At 41.8% G+C, this 15,008-nt stretch overlaps 1 protein-coding gene across 1 annotated transcript in view; it reads right to left on the bottom strand.

Moving 5' to 3' along the window:
- Window positions 1–367: 367 nt before the first annotated feature.
- The window catches only part of LOC104159649 (protein-methionine sulfoxide oxidase MICAL3-like), a gene marked incomplete at its 5' end in the record, with an annotated part of 36,663 nt that continues 22,022 nt past the window's right edge, over window positions 368–15,008 (bottom strand). The window contains 4 exons of the mRNA XM_009697614.1: window positions 368–1,123; window positions 1,208–1,281; window positions 2,271–2,370; window positions 4,728–4,793. Coding sequence (XP_009695916.1) covers window positions 939–1,123; window positions 1,208–1,281; window positions 2,271–2,370; window positions 4,728–4,793 — 425 coding nt within the window. The remainder of the gene's footprint in view (window positions 1,124–1,207; window positions 1,282–2,270; window positions 2,371–4,727; window positions 4,794–15,008) is intronic.

Raw genomic sequence — 15,008 nt, 5'->3', positions numbered from 1 at the left:
CTTAAGGGCTTCTCCTTTTTTGCGGCCTAACAGCCAGGGAATGCTGCCTGGTAACACCCCTGCCCCAGCACACACCACTGTCCCAGAGTCAGTATTTTCCAGTGTCAAAACGGTCACAACAAAAACAGAACAAAGAAGCCCATCAGCCTCTGAGCTGTGGCCATGAAGTCTTAAGGCCAGCAGTAGCTGTCTCTCCAGTGTGTAGCAAAGCAGAAGGGCATCTTCCCCCTCTCTTCTTCTCCCTTTTTTTCCCTCCAAAGCAGATTTAGGAGGCTATGATAGGGAGAGAGTCCTCTGACGCCCACATCTCTCTAAAAACCAGGAGGCAGAGAGTTCCATCACACATACTAGTAGTATCTTCTCTGACTCATATTTCTTCATATCCATGCATAATGATCAACTGCAGGTTTCTTTGGTGGGGAGGAAGACTAAAGCAAAGAAGGTGTTGCCCTGGGCTTCTGGAGCTCTCTCGGACAGCTGACTCCACCATACAGGCTGCTACAGGCTGCTGTGGTTTTCCAGAGAGGGTTGCCACTTCCCTCCCTTTTATTAGAACTGCTGTTCTAACAGGAAAGGAATGGACTGCCATAAATCCAGTTTAGTTAAGGGTACTTCTTCCCTTAACTTCCTTCCCCACAGATGGATTATTCCTCTCCCTCCTACCACAACACACAAAAATATGGTCCATTGTATAGGACCTCAAGAAGACTCCACAGTCTCAACTCATTATCTTCAACTTGGCTTGCAGACATGTAAAACTTAAGCTTCTGGAACCAACACACTTATCAAAAGGCTTCTGAGTGCTTCAAACCAAATCCCTGCATGCTGTCAGACCCTTCGGAGGTTTCCCCTTCAACATCTTCCTATCCATGTAATTCTGGCGAATTCAGGGTAGGCCAACTGGATAATACAGACCAGCGGAGGTAAATGTGTTAAGCTCAGGACCAGTTCAAGCTAAAGCCTTTGGAAAGCATGACTGCTTCCAGGTCCTTGTCTTCTTCTTTTTCTCGAAGCCGCTGCTCCTCAAGGAGAGCCACAAGAGAATCTCTCTGCTCCACTACTTCTAGCATCTCATTCAGGATCCTCTTCTCCTCCGAGAGCTCCTCATCTGTCTTCAGATGATCTACAGAGATATCAAAAACTATCAGCATACACAAGGCTAGAAATACGCACATACAATCTACAAAATGTTCCCTTTTGCTCTCACCTTCTACTGCCATCCTCTCCCGGAGTTCCTGCTGTAATCGACTCTGCCTGTCTTCCAGTTCTAGCTCCCGAGCACTGAAAGAGAAACATCAGGAATCCAAGTTCTGGGTGTATTAAAATATTCCACACATTGCTCCATATCCACTTTCAATTTCTGCTCCCCCTCTAGATATCTGCTATGCATTTTACCAATCTGTTTTGGAACAATTCTTAAAATACCTAAGACATATAACTGTATTTTTTAAAGATTTAAATGTACTTTCAGCATCTCAGTGAACCATATCCTATGGTTCAGCTAGGAAGTGCAACACAGAAAGTTGAGTGGATTGTGGGTGGGATTAAATCTAAAACAGTGTGAAGGAACAAACAAATCTTCAATATCTCTATGTCTCTCCTGCCACTTCCCGCTCTAAAGACAAAGTTACTTATAAACTAAGGACATGTCAGGCCATTGCCTTTTCAGATTCCAATGCAGACAATGCCTTGGAGCTTTTCTGACACAGGCACTAAGATGATCAGCTTCCACACTGCTTGGGTCAGCTAACATACTCCAAAATGAATGTCAGTGAATTTACAGGATGGGGACTGAGAAAGCTCCCAATTTCATTAACAGGAAAAAAGCCTTATCATTTTAGCCCAAATGAGAGGCACTGGGGTCCAACTAACAGGCAAAGAAGAGGGCCATATGGCAAATGTGACTGAATTAAACACTTTTGGCTACACTTAAAAGCGGACTCTACCAAAACCAGGAGTCACACATTATTTCTGCACAGCTTGAAAACACTTGCATGAACAAGGTATGTTTTATCCAAGAACAGCTTGGGAAGGGCTCAGAACTTTAAACACACATCTGTGCTTCTGCATGTGCACAAATAATAGGAACTTTCGTTTCCTATTGCTATTATTCCTTCTACCACTCTTCTGAAACTTGGATCCATATCTCAGCCAAGAATCAGCCTAAGAGAATGCTGACCTCCCAACATTATAGGGAAGACAGTACCAACAGATCTTCCAATACCATTTGTAACATAATCCCCCTTTTGAAGCTTTGCACATTCACTCACAATATCATCAGTTCGGACTCGTAGCGAACCAAGGCATTCTTCTCCTGCACCAACTTGAACCACTCCTGCATCAGCTTGGGATCATCCTTCTTACCCATGCCTGCCAAAAAAGAAACCTGGTAAGTTTTCAGGCAACGTTCTGCAATCCTTACAAGCCCAAACTGCAAAAACAACAATGGGGCAAAATGTGCAAAGAAAGCCGAGCAAGATGCTGCCAGAGCACTCCCAAGCCAGGTCCATTCAGTTTGCCTAGAGCACACAGAAGAGTGGAAGTCACCTCCAAAAGGATTCTCTTCTCTTTGGAGCCTGATTTTTTTTTTTTTTCTTTCTGATTTTCTTGCAATTGCTTGTTTCTTCCTGACTCTTACTGCAGAAAGCCCAGGCTTCTGTAAGTGTTTCACTTTTCCTTTCATTAGAAGAGCTTTATAGATCCTCATGCCAGCTACTTAACTGCATGCTCATCAGAAATAGATTGAATTGCCACTACATGTGTTTTATTTCCTTCAATTGCATGTCCTCAATCTTTTCTTTCACTGGCCAAAAGTAACATCTTGTCTTTTCTTTTTTCAATAGCTAAATAAATATTTTCTGACTGGTCCTCCTAGCCATGTTTATCTATCCATCTTGAAGATCCCCTCTACACAGCAAACACAGAAACTACTTCTACTGTATTGCACATCAGCACTGGAAAGAAACAGAATCCCCATACACATCTGCTAATATCAAAGCAGAATAAAAATACCTTGGGCTTTGGCCACCTAGTGCAGAACTCTTAATTGGTATTTAATTTATTTTAAAATCAACTCCTAAACTTACTCAGTAGTCCACTGATGAATCTCGTATCTGTCAGGAGTTAATGTGGAACAAGTTGCAGAATGCTGTTCCCAAAGCCTTCTGTTGATATTTAACAAATGCAAGAGCTTACCAGGGAAGATCCTCCTAGCAATCTCCTGGTCTGGACCACTGATTCCACACTGAACTACCTGCAGATGAATGCTGTGACTTGATCAGAGATCACCAAGGACAGTGGCAATGCATCTGCCTGCATGGAACTGGAGGCAGGAGCAAGGCCTCAAATCAAGTTTAACAGTATTTTCAGGTTGCTGCATCCTATCAGCTTGCACTGCACATAACCTAGGCATTCCAAAGTAACTAACATCCCTGTCTATGTTCGTTATTATAGATACATGCTATCTACATCAAAAGCAAACACTCTCAAATAGTCATTTTGATGCTAAAAATAATCAAGCAGCAAATTTGCTACTCAAACCCTGGGAAACACTTCACAAATACCACATTAACGGCTAGTTACTTCAGACCTGTTCCCTGCCTCCATCCTCAGGATCTCAGAGAGTGCTGCACTGGAGCTGAACAGAGGAGAGCCTACAACTTCTATTAAACTGCAGCTTAGGCTAAGAATAACTGCCTTTGAAAAATCATAATAGCAGATCCTTGGGGAATACCAGACCCGGTTGTACCACCCTAAGAGCCTCCGGCTCTGTGGACTTTATACCAGTGTGTTGCTCAGTTCCAAGCATTCCTTTCTGAGCATCTCTGCACAATATGCCCACGTGGCGACAGGAGAGGGAGACTGTACATGCAGATGTCCAGTGCTGTGGCGCCATGAAAACACTGGGAAGTCTCCCCATCCTTTCCAATGCCAGAATGTATAGAAAACAAATGCCTTTCAGAAAAAGCCAAAACCACAATGCTACTGACCTATGAAATACATAAGTATTTTTAAACAGCCAATGAGCAGAGGAATAATGGAACGATTGGAGAGGGAGCACTGACAACTGATGTGAAAGAGCACCATGGAAAGCAGAGTAAGTGGTTAGCAAAATTACACCATGAACACACATAAACAACCCCTTCCCCCATGCCTTGGCAATGGAAACTCTACAGCAAACTCCCTTTGGGACAGTTAAAGAATGCACTCAGCAAGACACATGAGGGAAAACTGGTCTAGCTTAAGGTTTGTTGGCTTCTAAAGTTCAAGGATGTTTTTTGAAAACCAGTCCTTATAAAGACACAGTATTCCTTTAATCCATACATACGAATTAGAAGGCCGTATTTAAGGAAGCAGATTGTCTTCCCTTACCCCAACTTCCAAACATCTTTCAGGAGGAACAGAGAAATTGAAGCCACCAAATGAAAACAGAAACATTCGAGTGTGATGTTACTGCTCCCACCGCTGCTGCCCAATGTCCCTCCCAGATGCTACACCTTCCCTGGCACAGCTGGGACCAGCAAAAGGGATACTGTACCTTTAACAACTTGCCACAGGCTCAGAGAAGCTGGTTACCAGGTTGCTACTGAGAAGGTTGGTTTGGGGAAGAAACAGCAAGAAAAGGGCTGGGGACAGGGCTGGGGGCCTTGTGTTCACTAGCTGACTAGTGCTGCTACGACAACCCAGCTGTGGTCAAAGAGAACGGGGAGCGTGTGAGGTTACGTTACCTTCATGGGCACAGCAAGGGCAGAAGGAGAGAGGTCTACGACGTGGTGTCCCGGCATTGGGCTCAACTTCAATAGGACCAAACGAGGAAGAGGCAGGAGAGGAAGAGGAAGTTGGAAGTGGAACGGAAGAGGAGGAAAGGGGTGAAATAAAAGACAAGCAAAGGACAAAAAGCATAAGAGTGAGAAAGAAAGGAAACACAAGAAGAAAAGAAAAGAAAAAATACAAGAAATGGAGAAGCAGAAACAAGGGATACAGTCTACAGATGAATAATGTCCCTAAGCACAGATAACAGGTAAGAGGTAGACTGAGGTACTGGTGAACTCTTACTAAGCTGTACAAATACCAGGCAGGAGGTTATTGGTACTGTACCTTTTCCTAATGTACATTTTTCAATCACATGGTCTTTAACCAAAAGATTTGTGAATAACATGTCAGGACGAGCAGGGATGAATATTTAACTCCTGCTGATAAATGTCAAATTTCAAGCAGGGTTACAAAAAGTCTCGCCTGCATGCATAAGACACCAGCTGTAAGCAGCCACCCTACCTTAAAGCTTTATCAGAAACATGCTCTTATCATCATGGCAACATCCACTGATGGTAAAAGTGTGCTTTTTAATGGAAAATAATTTCTTCAGACAGGCAATCTGATTAACGTGGAACCAGCCTGCCAGGATCTGCTGTGTCAAGTATGGTGAGTACACATGTACTTAACTGAACTGCTGTGCTTAGACGGGAAAAGCCTTTTACATGGATAAAAAAAGTGATTCATACTGGGGTCTGCGGAGGCAATGACCAACTGAGGGCTTTGCAGAGTTAAAATGGTAAATTTTAAGCTCTCCCTTGACATTCTCATTTCATAAAGCATTTTAAAGCTTACAAGTCCTGTTAGTATCAGTGACGTAATAAATCTTTTTCTCTTTTCTGTCAGCCAGTGAAGGACAAACATTTCTCATCTCTAAAATGGTTCAGCTGTTTTAACACTGAGAATTTGCTTTTCAGCTGTCCTTAACGTTACAGAGATAAACAGTAGGAAATAACCAACATCACTAATAGTTACAGAAGAACATATGCACCAGGAAGGTGATGAGCCAGCAGAACGGAACACTTACTGCTCTCAATGCACAACCACATTTATAAAGAGGAGGCATTTCTGTGTTGGGAAAAGGTATAAACTCCACAATAATAATATGGTAAGAATAACGCTTATTTTGGAGAAATCAGCAGCATTTGATATACGTCGTTCAGAGAAAGCTTTACAGAACTAGACTACTGGTGAACTGGGAAGGCTTTAGAAGGGACCATCACAGAACTAGACCAGCACACGGAGGACACACTGGAGCAAGAGGGAGAGCACACCAGCGTCAAAGCCTGTGACTGAGCAGCGCAGCTTTCTTGGTCAGGAAGAAACCTCCGAACTGGGAGCAGGAAGGGGCAACATGAGGAGAGATGCCACAGTTGGCCGTATGACAGTTGCAAATAAAGCATCGTACCAACATTAGTTGACAGTACCAGAACCTTAGTTATTCTGAATTTTCCAACTTCCTCATTTAAAGTGAAAAAATACTAGGGCTTTTTTCCTACGATTGCCATTTTGCAAATTAGGTTACAAAAGCAAAAACAAACAAGAAAAACCCCGAACCACAAAGGCATTGTGAAGAATAAGCTTCCACACAAAGCAGAGCATTTAGGATGCAAAATAAAAAATATAATCATGTACTATCTTATTGAACATTAATTCTTCTATATAAGCTTTAATACTCTAACTTGCTCTAACCACTATTTTGGGGTGGGGCAGGAGACGGACATTTAACTGTATGGAAAAATCCACTTCAGTTTTTCAGGGTTTGAGATTTCATTCAGAATTGTGGGGTGGGGCCAGGATGTTGATAACTCAAATGCAGCTATATTTATGAATTTCAAACCATGGCCATATAGACTTGGTGAGGAATTTCCAATTTGCCATATTTGACCTGAAAATAAATACCTGGTATGTGAAAATGCCATTCATCTCATTGTGACACAGCCACAAACTACTAACTTTTGTCACCAGTAAGCAAATAGTCTGATACTAGGAGAAGATACCATCTTTGGTCTCCAATAAAAAGGCACAGGGCTTACATAGCAGAAGGCTGTAATGCGGAGCTCACCCCCCACAACTGTGTTTTCCTCCTTTGCTCTTAGCTGTCTTATTTTTTAACAGAAATATTATCCTCCCACTCTTTCCTAAGGAAAATCTGTCCTTGAATCAAGTTTCAAAGTCCATGGTATCTATCATAGTCCTGCTACCGGAAATGTTAACATTGCTTTTCAGTAAGATAACAAACATAACCTGTACAATAGCACAGATCTGTACAAAGATCCTTTCCAGCTACTCTGGGTGTAAATTATAGTTGCATCAGTGAATAGAGGTTATATATCATTACAGTTGCTTTGGAAACAACTTCTGTCCAGACTAGGATGATTACTACGGCTTTAAAAAGTGTTACTTATGTACTGGAGGTCCTAAACAGCAAAGACAGAAGAAAGCGCAACCTGAAAACTTACCTCCTATGGTTCTCTAAAGCTGTGAAAATTATTATGCCTTAAAAAGTGCCATAATCTGAAGTCGCAAGTATTATAAAACATATCATGCAGTAGAATTTTCAATATATTTAAAAAAACTTCTCTAAGGTGATAGTCATGAAAACTGCCTCCCCACCCTTGCTAATAAAGAGTATCAACATCTTTAAGTGCATTCCATGTCACATATTTCACTATACCTTCAGATGAACTCTTTCAAGAAAAGGCCTCTTAACTGTTTCGGAAACAAAGAACCAGGGGTAAAAAAAAGATCACTTGATAAATGGAAAAAGCATTCCCTCAACCAGCTGATAATTTTAGACAGTGAATGTACCATCAGATCATTCACATTCCTGTCAAGGTTAATTTTTAAAAAAATACAACTTCACAGCAAGAGCTCTCACTGTGTGCATGTACATTCAAAGACAAACCTGGGAAAAGGCTGAGCTCCTTATCCAGTACTATCAAAAAGCAGAACTATACAACACTCTGGTTCACAACATGGTGTTGAAAACTGCCTCACCTACCTTGCCCATATCACTTGTCCGATTACATTATGGAAATGCTTACACGTCTTCTTACTTCTCCCAAAGTCATTACTAACCCTACAGTAAATAGTAGTATTATTATATTATTATTTAGAGAAGAGAAATCACCACCTCATGGTCTCATTAAATAAAAAACATGATCATTGCTGCAAGACAATCTTCCTGGATATGGAGTCAGGGTTCAGATGGGAAAAACTCTTTTGTCAAGCAAACGTAAAAAAAAAATAAACCACCTCCTTTCTGTTTAAGTCTCCTTCACCACCAAAAAACCCAGGCCAGGTTTGGTGACACAGGTCTTCGTCCACAGCATGGGAAGAGTGCTGCTGGCAGCAGCAATACAAGCTACCCACTGCCCCGCTGAAGCAGTTTGTTTGGAAGGAGCTGAAGGGCAAGAGAAGAACCATTTCTATGATGATTCACTTCTTAGGTTCCCTCTGTGCTGTCAGCAAGAGTCTGAGGTGTGACTACAGCTTCTGGACAGAAAATTATCACTTTTTTTGCCCCCCAGAGGGGCAAACCCACCAACAGACTGTGTCAATCACAAGTTGTTCCTTTTCAATGCCACGGCCAACTTTTCTGAATGTGTGCAAAGCCTTCAAAGCAGAGGTCAGCAGCCCAAGCTGCTGGCAAGCAGAGGCATTCAGAAGGGCACGTGGGGTGATCGGGATGGAGCCAGGAGCAGCAGCTTGTTGAGGAAAGGAGTGTGCCCCAGCTCCTGAGCACACTGAGCATCCTGGAGAGGCAGAAGCTCTGCCTTGCAGATTAACCACATCCCATCAATAAAGTGACTGGAATTACCTTGCCTCTGTGAAAAGAATCCTTTCCCGGATCTCTCTGGGAAATCTCTCATGCAGCCGTTACAAGAAAGACCTTTTTTGTCATAGTACCCTTGAGAGACTGCAAACTTTGCTACAGTGGTAGAAACCAAAAGCCAGGCCAAGAATAAATACCAGAGCCCCAAAACTTCTTCAAAACAAGGAACAGAAATTGTATAGCCACCATGAAAATATACATTCCTTTTCACTGTATGTTGTTCTTTGTTACAGAAGCTACACTGGACTGGTGTCATCTTTTCTACTTTTCATTTACCTATTGTTTAAAGAGCAATTCTTCAGACTGGTTTTGTCCTTTTCTGCTGTAGTTACATAACACTTCTTCATAATCTGAAGCACAGTAGTAGAAATGATTGATCAGGATGAAGAAAGCACAGCAGAAGGTCTAGGGTGGCAGACACCATTATCCCCAAGCTACAGCTCACATTGATCCCCTTCACTATTTGCCCATGTCTTGTGGTATGCAAGCTGTGATGATTTCTGAGAAGCGGGAGCCACTACAAATGAAAATGACTTGAACAGATATACCACAGACCAAATGGGATCACACCCTTTGCAAGCTTTGATTCCAAAGACTTTGATTTCTATATTGCTGACTAACCAGAGCAGTTTGGAAATCAGCATCACTGGGCAGGAAATCCAGCGCTCATGCTAATCCCAGTTCTCCTGAACCATTACGCTGGCACTTGACCTTACAAGCTAAGAGCATGACACTTTAGAAATTTCTATTCTACTAACAAATTCCATCACTTATTTAGCAGGCAGACTAAGAGCTCTAATTTTAAAATCAGTGCTTAAAATAAGGATCAGTCCAAAAGAGATCAGTAAGACAAACTGTGCACTGATCACAGGAAATACCCTTTTAAAAATCAGTTGTGGTCAGAAACCCAAGTATTGAAAAATAAAGCATTCCAACTTTACTATTTGGTGAAGTTGTTCAACAGCAGTGTTGTAAGACAGCAACAATACACAAAGCCAACTCTTGGAGAACAGCATCCACACAACTGTAGATATTATAAAGTTGAGGGCAAGGATTCTGACAACTACCTCGTAAGTACATCACTCAGTGTGATGACTTAACAGTTTAAAACTCTGTCAAAACCAGTATCCTCTAAAGTACAATCACTAGAAGAAACTGAACACACCTTTATTTATCCAGCAGAAGGTGGTGGTGATGGGGAAGGCAGGGAGGAGAAAGAAAACTAGGGAAAGCAATAGTTGGAGCAGAATACACAATGACTGCACAGAAGTCTCTGCTTCTCCTAGACCTCAAGGCACTTGAAAATGCAGTCAGAGTCAGTACAGTCCTGCACTGACCCTGTCTCCCAAGACTGTTAGGTTTTGTGTGCAGTTGTGAGAGGTAAGAAAGAAGCAGGTAAATGGTAATTGCTTGCTTCCAGTACCTAACAAGTTCTCTAATTACACTTAACAAGTTCTGCTTATCAAGTGCTTTTTCCTGCTCCAAATTTACAGCATGGAAAACATGTTACCAATTCACTTCAGTGTCAAAAGCAGCTGCAGACTGCAAAAACAATGTTTATCTTACAGCTCCACTCCTCTTCCAGGAGAGCTATGTTTGCCAATCACAAGAAATAGGACTGTTCCCCACTTGAGTATATCAGACTCCAGCCCTGCAGAGTTATATCTGCAAGACTTTAAAGGATATAGTCAGTTCAAGTATTTTAAATAAGTTAATAAAAAGTGAACTTGTTGTAAAGTATGCTTTAAACAAAGTACAAAGAATTCAAAAGAAACCCACAATCACACTTTTTCTTCCCCCCTTGTTTACCTGATGGTCAAAAGGCTCTTGCCAAGAAGGGAGAACATGTGTCTGAAATCAGCACTGTCAAACATACCAGCTCTCTTCCTTACACCCTTCCTGCCTGTCTCGGCATACTCCAGCCAAGAGCAGAGCAAGACGGGAGCGTGGAGCTGTTTCCTCAATGGTTCCCTGCTGGGTGCAAGGAAAAGGAAGCTGCTCATTTGAACACAGAGGGAACAACGGAGCTACTTTCCACAGGCCAACAAGGAGCAAACTGGGACAAGGAAGCTGTGGGTAAGAAGGAACTGAGGCTGGGGCTAAGAATACAAACTATTAAAGGAGAAGAGACAGAGAGGAGAAGGGAAAAGGGGTAAGGGGTGAAAGGAGAAGGCAGATTTGTGGAGGAGATATGACCTACCATTTTCCAGACAAATAATGCCATGTAGAAGAGGGAGCAGAGCCCAAAAATTCTGGGAGAAGGCCAGAGGCAGGGATTGAGACTGTGGGGACCAGAGCAGGAGTGAAAGACTAGAAACAGCAAGTGGGGAGGAACAGGAGGTATGAAGAGTAGAATACTAGGATTTCTTTGTCAAGAAGGTGGGATTAAAATTAAATGCCTGAGAAGCAAAAACTGGGACTGAGAATGAAAATGGAAGTGGGATAAGAAGCTTTGGATGGAAAAAGACAGGATTAGGACAAGGACTGTCTAGGAAGAGAGAATAAAAGGGACAAAGAGTGTATATCCACCAGACCACTACATCCTTCCAGTGTCTGGCTCAGAATTCATGTTTTCAAGTCTCACCACTCCACAGCTGCTAGCAAATATCTGTGAAATCCACTGACTCTGTCCCATTTCCTCTCCCTAAGGATCTACACAGATGATGACAACCTAGCATTGCTACCAGTTATTCCATAAGGGCATGAGGCAGAACTCTCTGCAGTGTATCTAAAAGTTATAAATCTGTTGTTATATCAACATCATACAAAATCTTAATTCCTGTTAACTTTGCAACCTTTGTAACATTCTTTCAACATAACCGCATATATGATATACACACAGGAATAATTACTCAGAATTGAAATGTGACCATCTGTAGCATGAAATGCAACATCTGCTTCACAGCAACAGTACATGACATTTTAGAACAGGAAGAGAGGATTATGGTATCTGAGCAGAGCAATGGGGGTAGTTAAGATAGCAATCTGTAATCCTGCAAACTGGAACTTGACCAAGGATGTCAGAAGTTACCACTCCCTTGTAGAAGTTGTTGCGCAATCTGTAACAACTAAATAAATGCAAGTCTCATTAGTGTAAAGAAAACCCAGAATAAATTAATGCCCTAATCATTCAAAAATTATTACCAACTTACAGATAACGTTTCAAAGTACTTTGAATTTTTGCTTATCATTCTACTGACAGCATGACTCTAAAGTAATGCCTATGCCTCAGAGAGACAAGTTGCCAGTAGAGCTGTTAACTATGCAGCCATCCTAGCTGCGTATAGCATCCAGCAGGACCACGCAGCCACACAGCGCTCCAGGGATTTTAATGGCACTCCACCCAGATGCAGCATCCTGCACAGACATGTTAATTTTGAAGTTGAGTTCTAAATCTGCCACTGAATAGCGACAAGTATCATCAGAGCAATGTATCCCTTTTGGCAAAAGTGTTCTGGCAGCCCCAAAAGCAAATATAAAGCAAATTACAGAGGCAACAAAAAAATACTATACAGCCACATACTCCAGGCAGGCTATACTGGTTCACTGCATTTAAAGGGATACTGCCCAATAGAGTTTCAACAAGTTTTTTTTGAAAAAGGTATTTTTGAGATGAACAGAAACTTGATACAGTTTTAAAATATATCAACCATTTTTAAAAAATGAGAACATTGTCTCTGACTGTTAGAAGCCCAAGTGACTGAGTCACCACATAAATGAAAACAGCTTGTTACAGAAGACCAAAAGCGACCACTCTGGGGTGACTGTTTTGAGATCAGAGAAATGGAAAAAGCATATATGCAAAAAAGATAAGCAGTAAATTCAATTTTCAGTTAAGATTTTCTCCAACACAATAATTTTTTATGTGACAGTGTCCCTTTAAGTAAAGATTATTTTCCTTTTCTTAAAGCCACTATTAGTGATTCTGATGGGATCGCTGTCTTTAAAGAGGCATTAGGAGGAGAAGCAGGAGGAGGGAGAGGTATAGTGGAAATAGCATTAAAGAGGGATAAGGGTCTGTTAAGTGTAATTCAGCATCAACCCTTTTACAGCTCCTACTCTATGCACATACGAGTATGGGCCAGCCCTGACAGACGTAACTGGGAGGAGGAATTCAAAGGCCCTCTGCAGAAGATACCCCAGGAAAGAATGCCAGAGGGACTGAACAGTGAATGAAGCACAGGGTTAGAGGAGGACTATCACATCAAAATTAGCACAGGGGAACTGGGTAACAAGTTAGGTCTACTAAGGAAAAAAGTCTTCCATTTTGAAACTTGAACTTAGGTGGATATTCTTAGCTGAGGTGGATGCCCTTCAATAAGAGCCTATTGTGCCAGGACAATTTGGAGTCATTCCTAACAGACAGCTACAGGCAAATACTATGCGGGACAGCCTCCTCTTGGAGGAGGAGAAAAAATGACTGTTAAAAGCCTGGGCAAGATTATGGTTGAAGGATCAAATGCAGAATACAATGCAAGCAGGGGAAGACTTCTAGTGACGTGTCTTGGATTAGGCCTAGAGTGTGTGGATCTTTCACTCTGTGGAACTGGACTGTAATCTCTCCCTCAACAAAAACAGAGCCTAGATCAAGCAACTTCATACTCTGAAAGACAAATGAAATGAAACCCTCAGATGACAAGGCAATCGAGCAGAGATTGCTTTCTCTCGGATCTGCTGACAGATGTGTTCATTTTATAAGAATAGATTTAGGGTGATTAAACTAGCAAAGAGAATTTTAATTTTCAAGATGGGCAAATCCTAAACAAATGCCATTTGCAACCCAAAAGTTATCCACCAACTAAGAGATTCAGGAAGTAACATTAATTAAACGCAGAGCCATGGTAGAGAGTGATGACCAGATTATAATCACCAAGTAAAAAAAAAAGAGCTAAACACTGTAACATGCTTAGCACTAAGTGGGATATAAAAAAAACAAAAACCAAACCCAAACCAAAAACCCCACAAAAATCACATAGCAAGGACCTTATTAGTTGTGTAATGATGCAGCTTGGGCTGACTGGAAACTCTAACAGCAGATTCCAGAAAAAATGACTGGAACTCTTAACAGTAGATTCTTTCCCAACCTTACAGTAAGACAAAACAAGAAAGAAGAAGTATCTGCCATCTAACAAGTGCTTCTAAAGTCCCTTGAGGACGCATTTTGGTTTTGTTAGATCATCAACACTCTCCGGCTTTTTTGGAAGAAGCAAATGAGCCTCAGAAGGGCAAGAGGGAGGCAATGGCATGACTAATCCCTTACAAGTGCTGTTAGCTCTCAGGAGCAGGTCAGTTCTGCTCTCCCCTTCAAATTAAAATATTTTCCTAAAGAGTATTTCAATGGTAGAGCTGGACTTTGCAAAGGAGAAGCAAAAAAAACAGAATGGTCTTCCACTGCTAGCAGGGAAGGTGGCTGGAGTGAAAACAGTAAGTAAATTTTGAAATAATCAGCACTGTGGAAAATAGAAGAGGGAGCCTTACACATGGTTTGTGCAGCATGCCAGGATCTCCTCTTCCTGAGCTGGAAAAGGGGTTCTGCTATAGCCAGTCATGTGCAAGGGCTGTTTCTTCTTGTTTGTGAGCCAAGGATGGGAGAAGTAGGTGAAGGGAGGGGTGGGGAAGAGTATCAGCAGGGTTAGTGTCAGCAGGAGGTTCAGCCATACATACCACCCAGATGCAAGTCGATGAGGTCACTGTAATAAGACTCTCCCCAATAGTCTACAACAAGGAATTGGTGAAGACAGAGTTATTGAATCAGATACCCACCCTAGCCCCACACAATCAAAGCAATATATGAGAAAAAGACAGACAGAAACAAAAAAAGAAGGCAAACAAGAAACATGCAGCTATACACGTGGGCACATATATATATAAAAATTACATGTCTCTCTTTCTCTGTATATATACATATATATACACACAAATATATCACAAACATATACATTAGGAAGATGAGGAGAAAATTCCCAGCAGACAGGCAAGGACTTCCAAGGGGAAAAAAAAAATAAATCAAGAAGGCTAGACAGAAACACTTCACCTATTTCAGTCTGCACCAGTTCCTGACACTGCTGTCTTTCCTGTTCTTGCTGAGAAAAGCAGAACTAATCTTGTTGCTTTCATGCTGAGCAGTATGTCAGAAGGAAACAGTGTAATTTCTTAGGTCAGCTGCAGGAAAGGTGTAAGGGTTGATTTCTTGGAGGATGTGTGTGTATGGCAAATGGGTGGAAGGCACTGACAGCGCTAACATGAATGGCAAACGCCCAAGTGTAGAAAAACGGGTAGGTGTGTTTCTGCTAATGCCGTATCTATGCCAGAGAAGAACCTGCACAGAAGTGTGTGGAACAAGAGACGTGTACGACCA

Source organism: Cariama cristata, unplaced genomic scaffold, assembly GCF_000690535.1.
Source record: "Cariama cristata isolate BGI_N322 unplaced genomic scaffold, ASM69053v1 scaffold38463, whole genome shotgun sequence".
Classification (NCBI taxonomy): Eukaryota; Metazoa; Chordata; class Aves; order Cariamiformes; family Cariamidae; genus Cariama; species Cariama cristata.
This window is presented reverse-complemented; position numbering and strand designations above follow the sequence as displayed.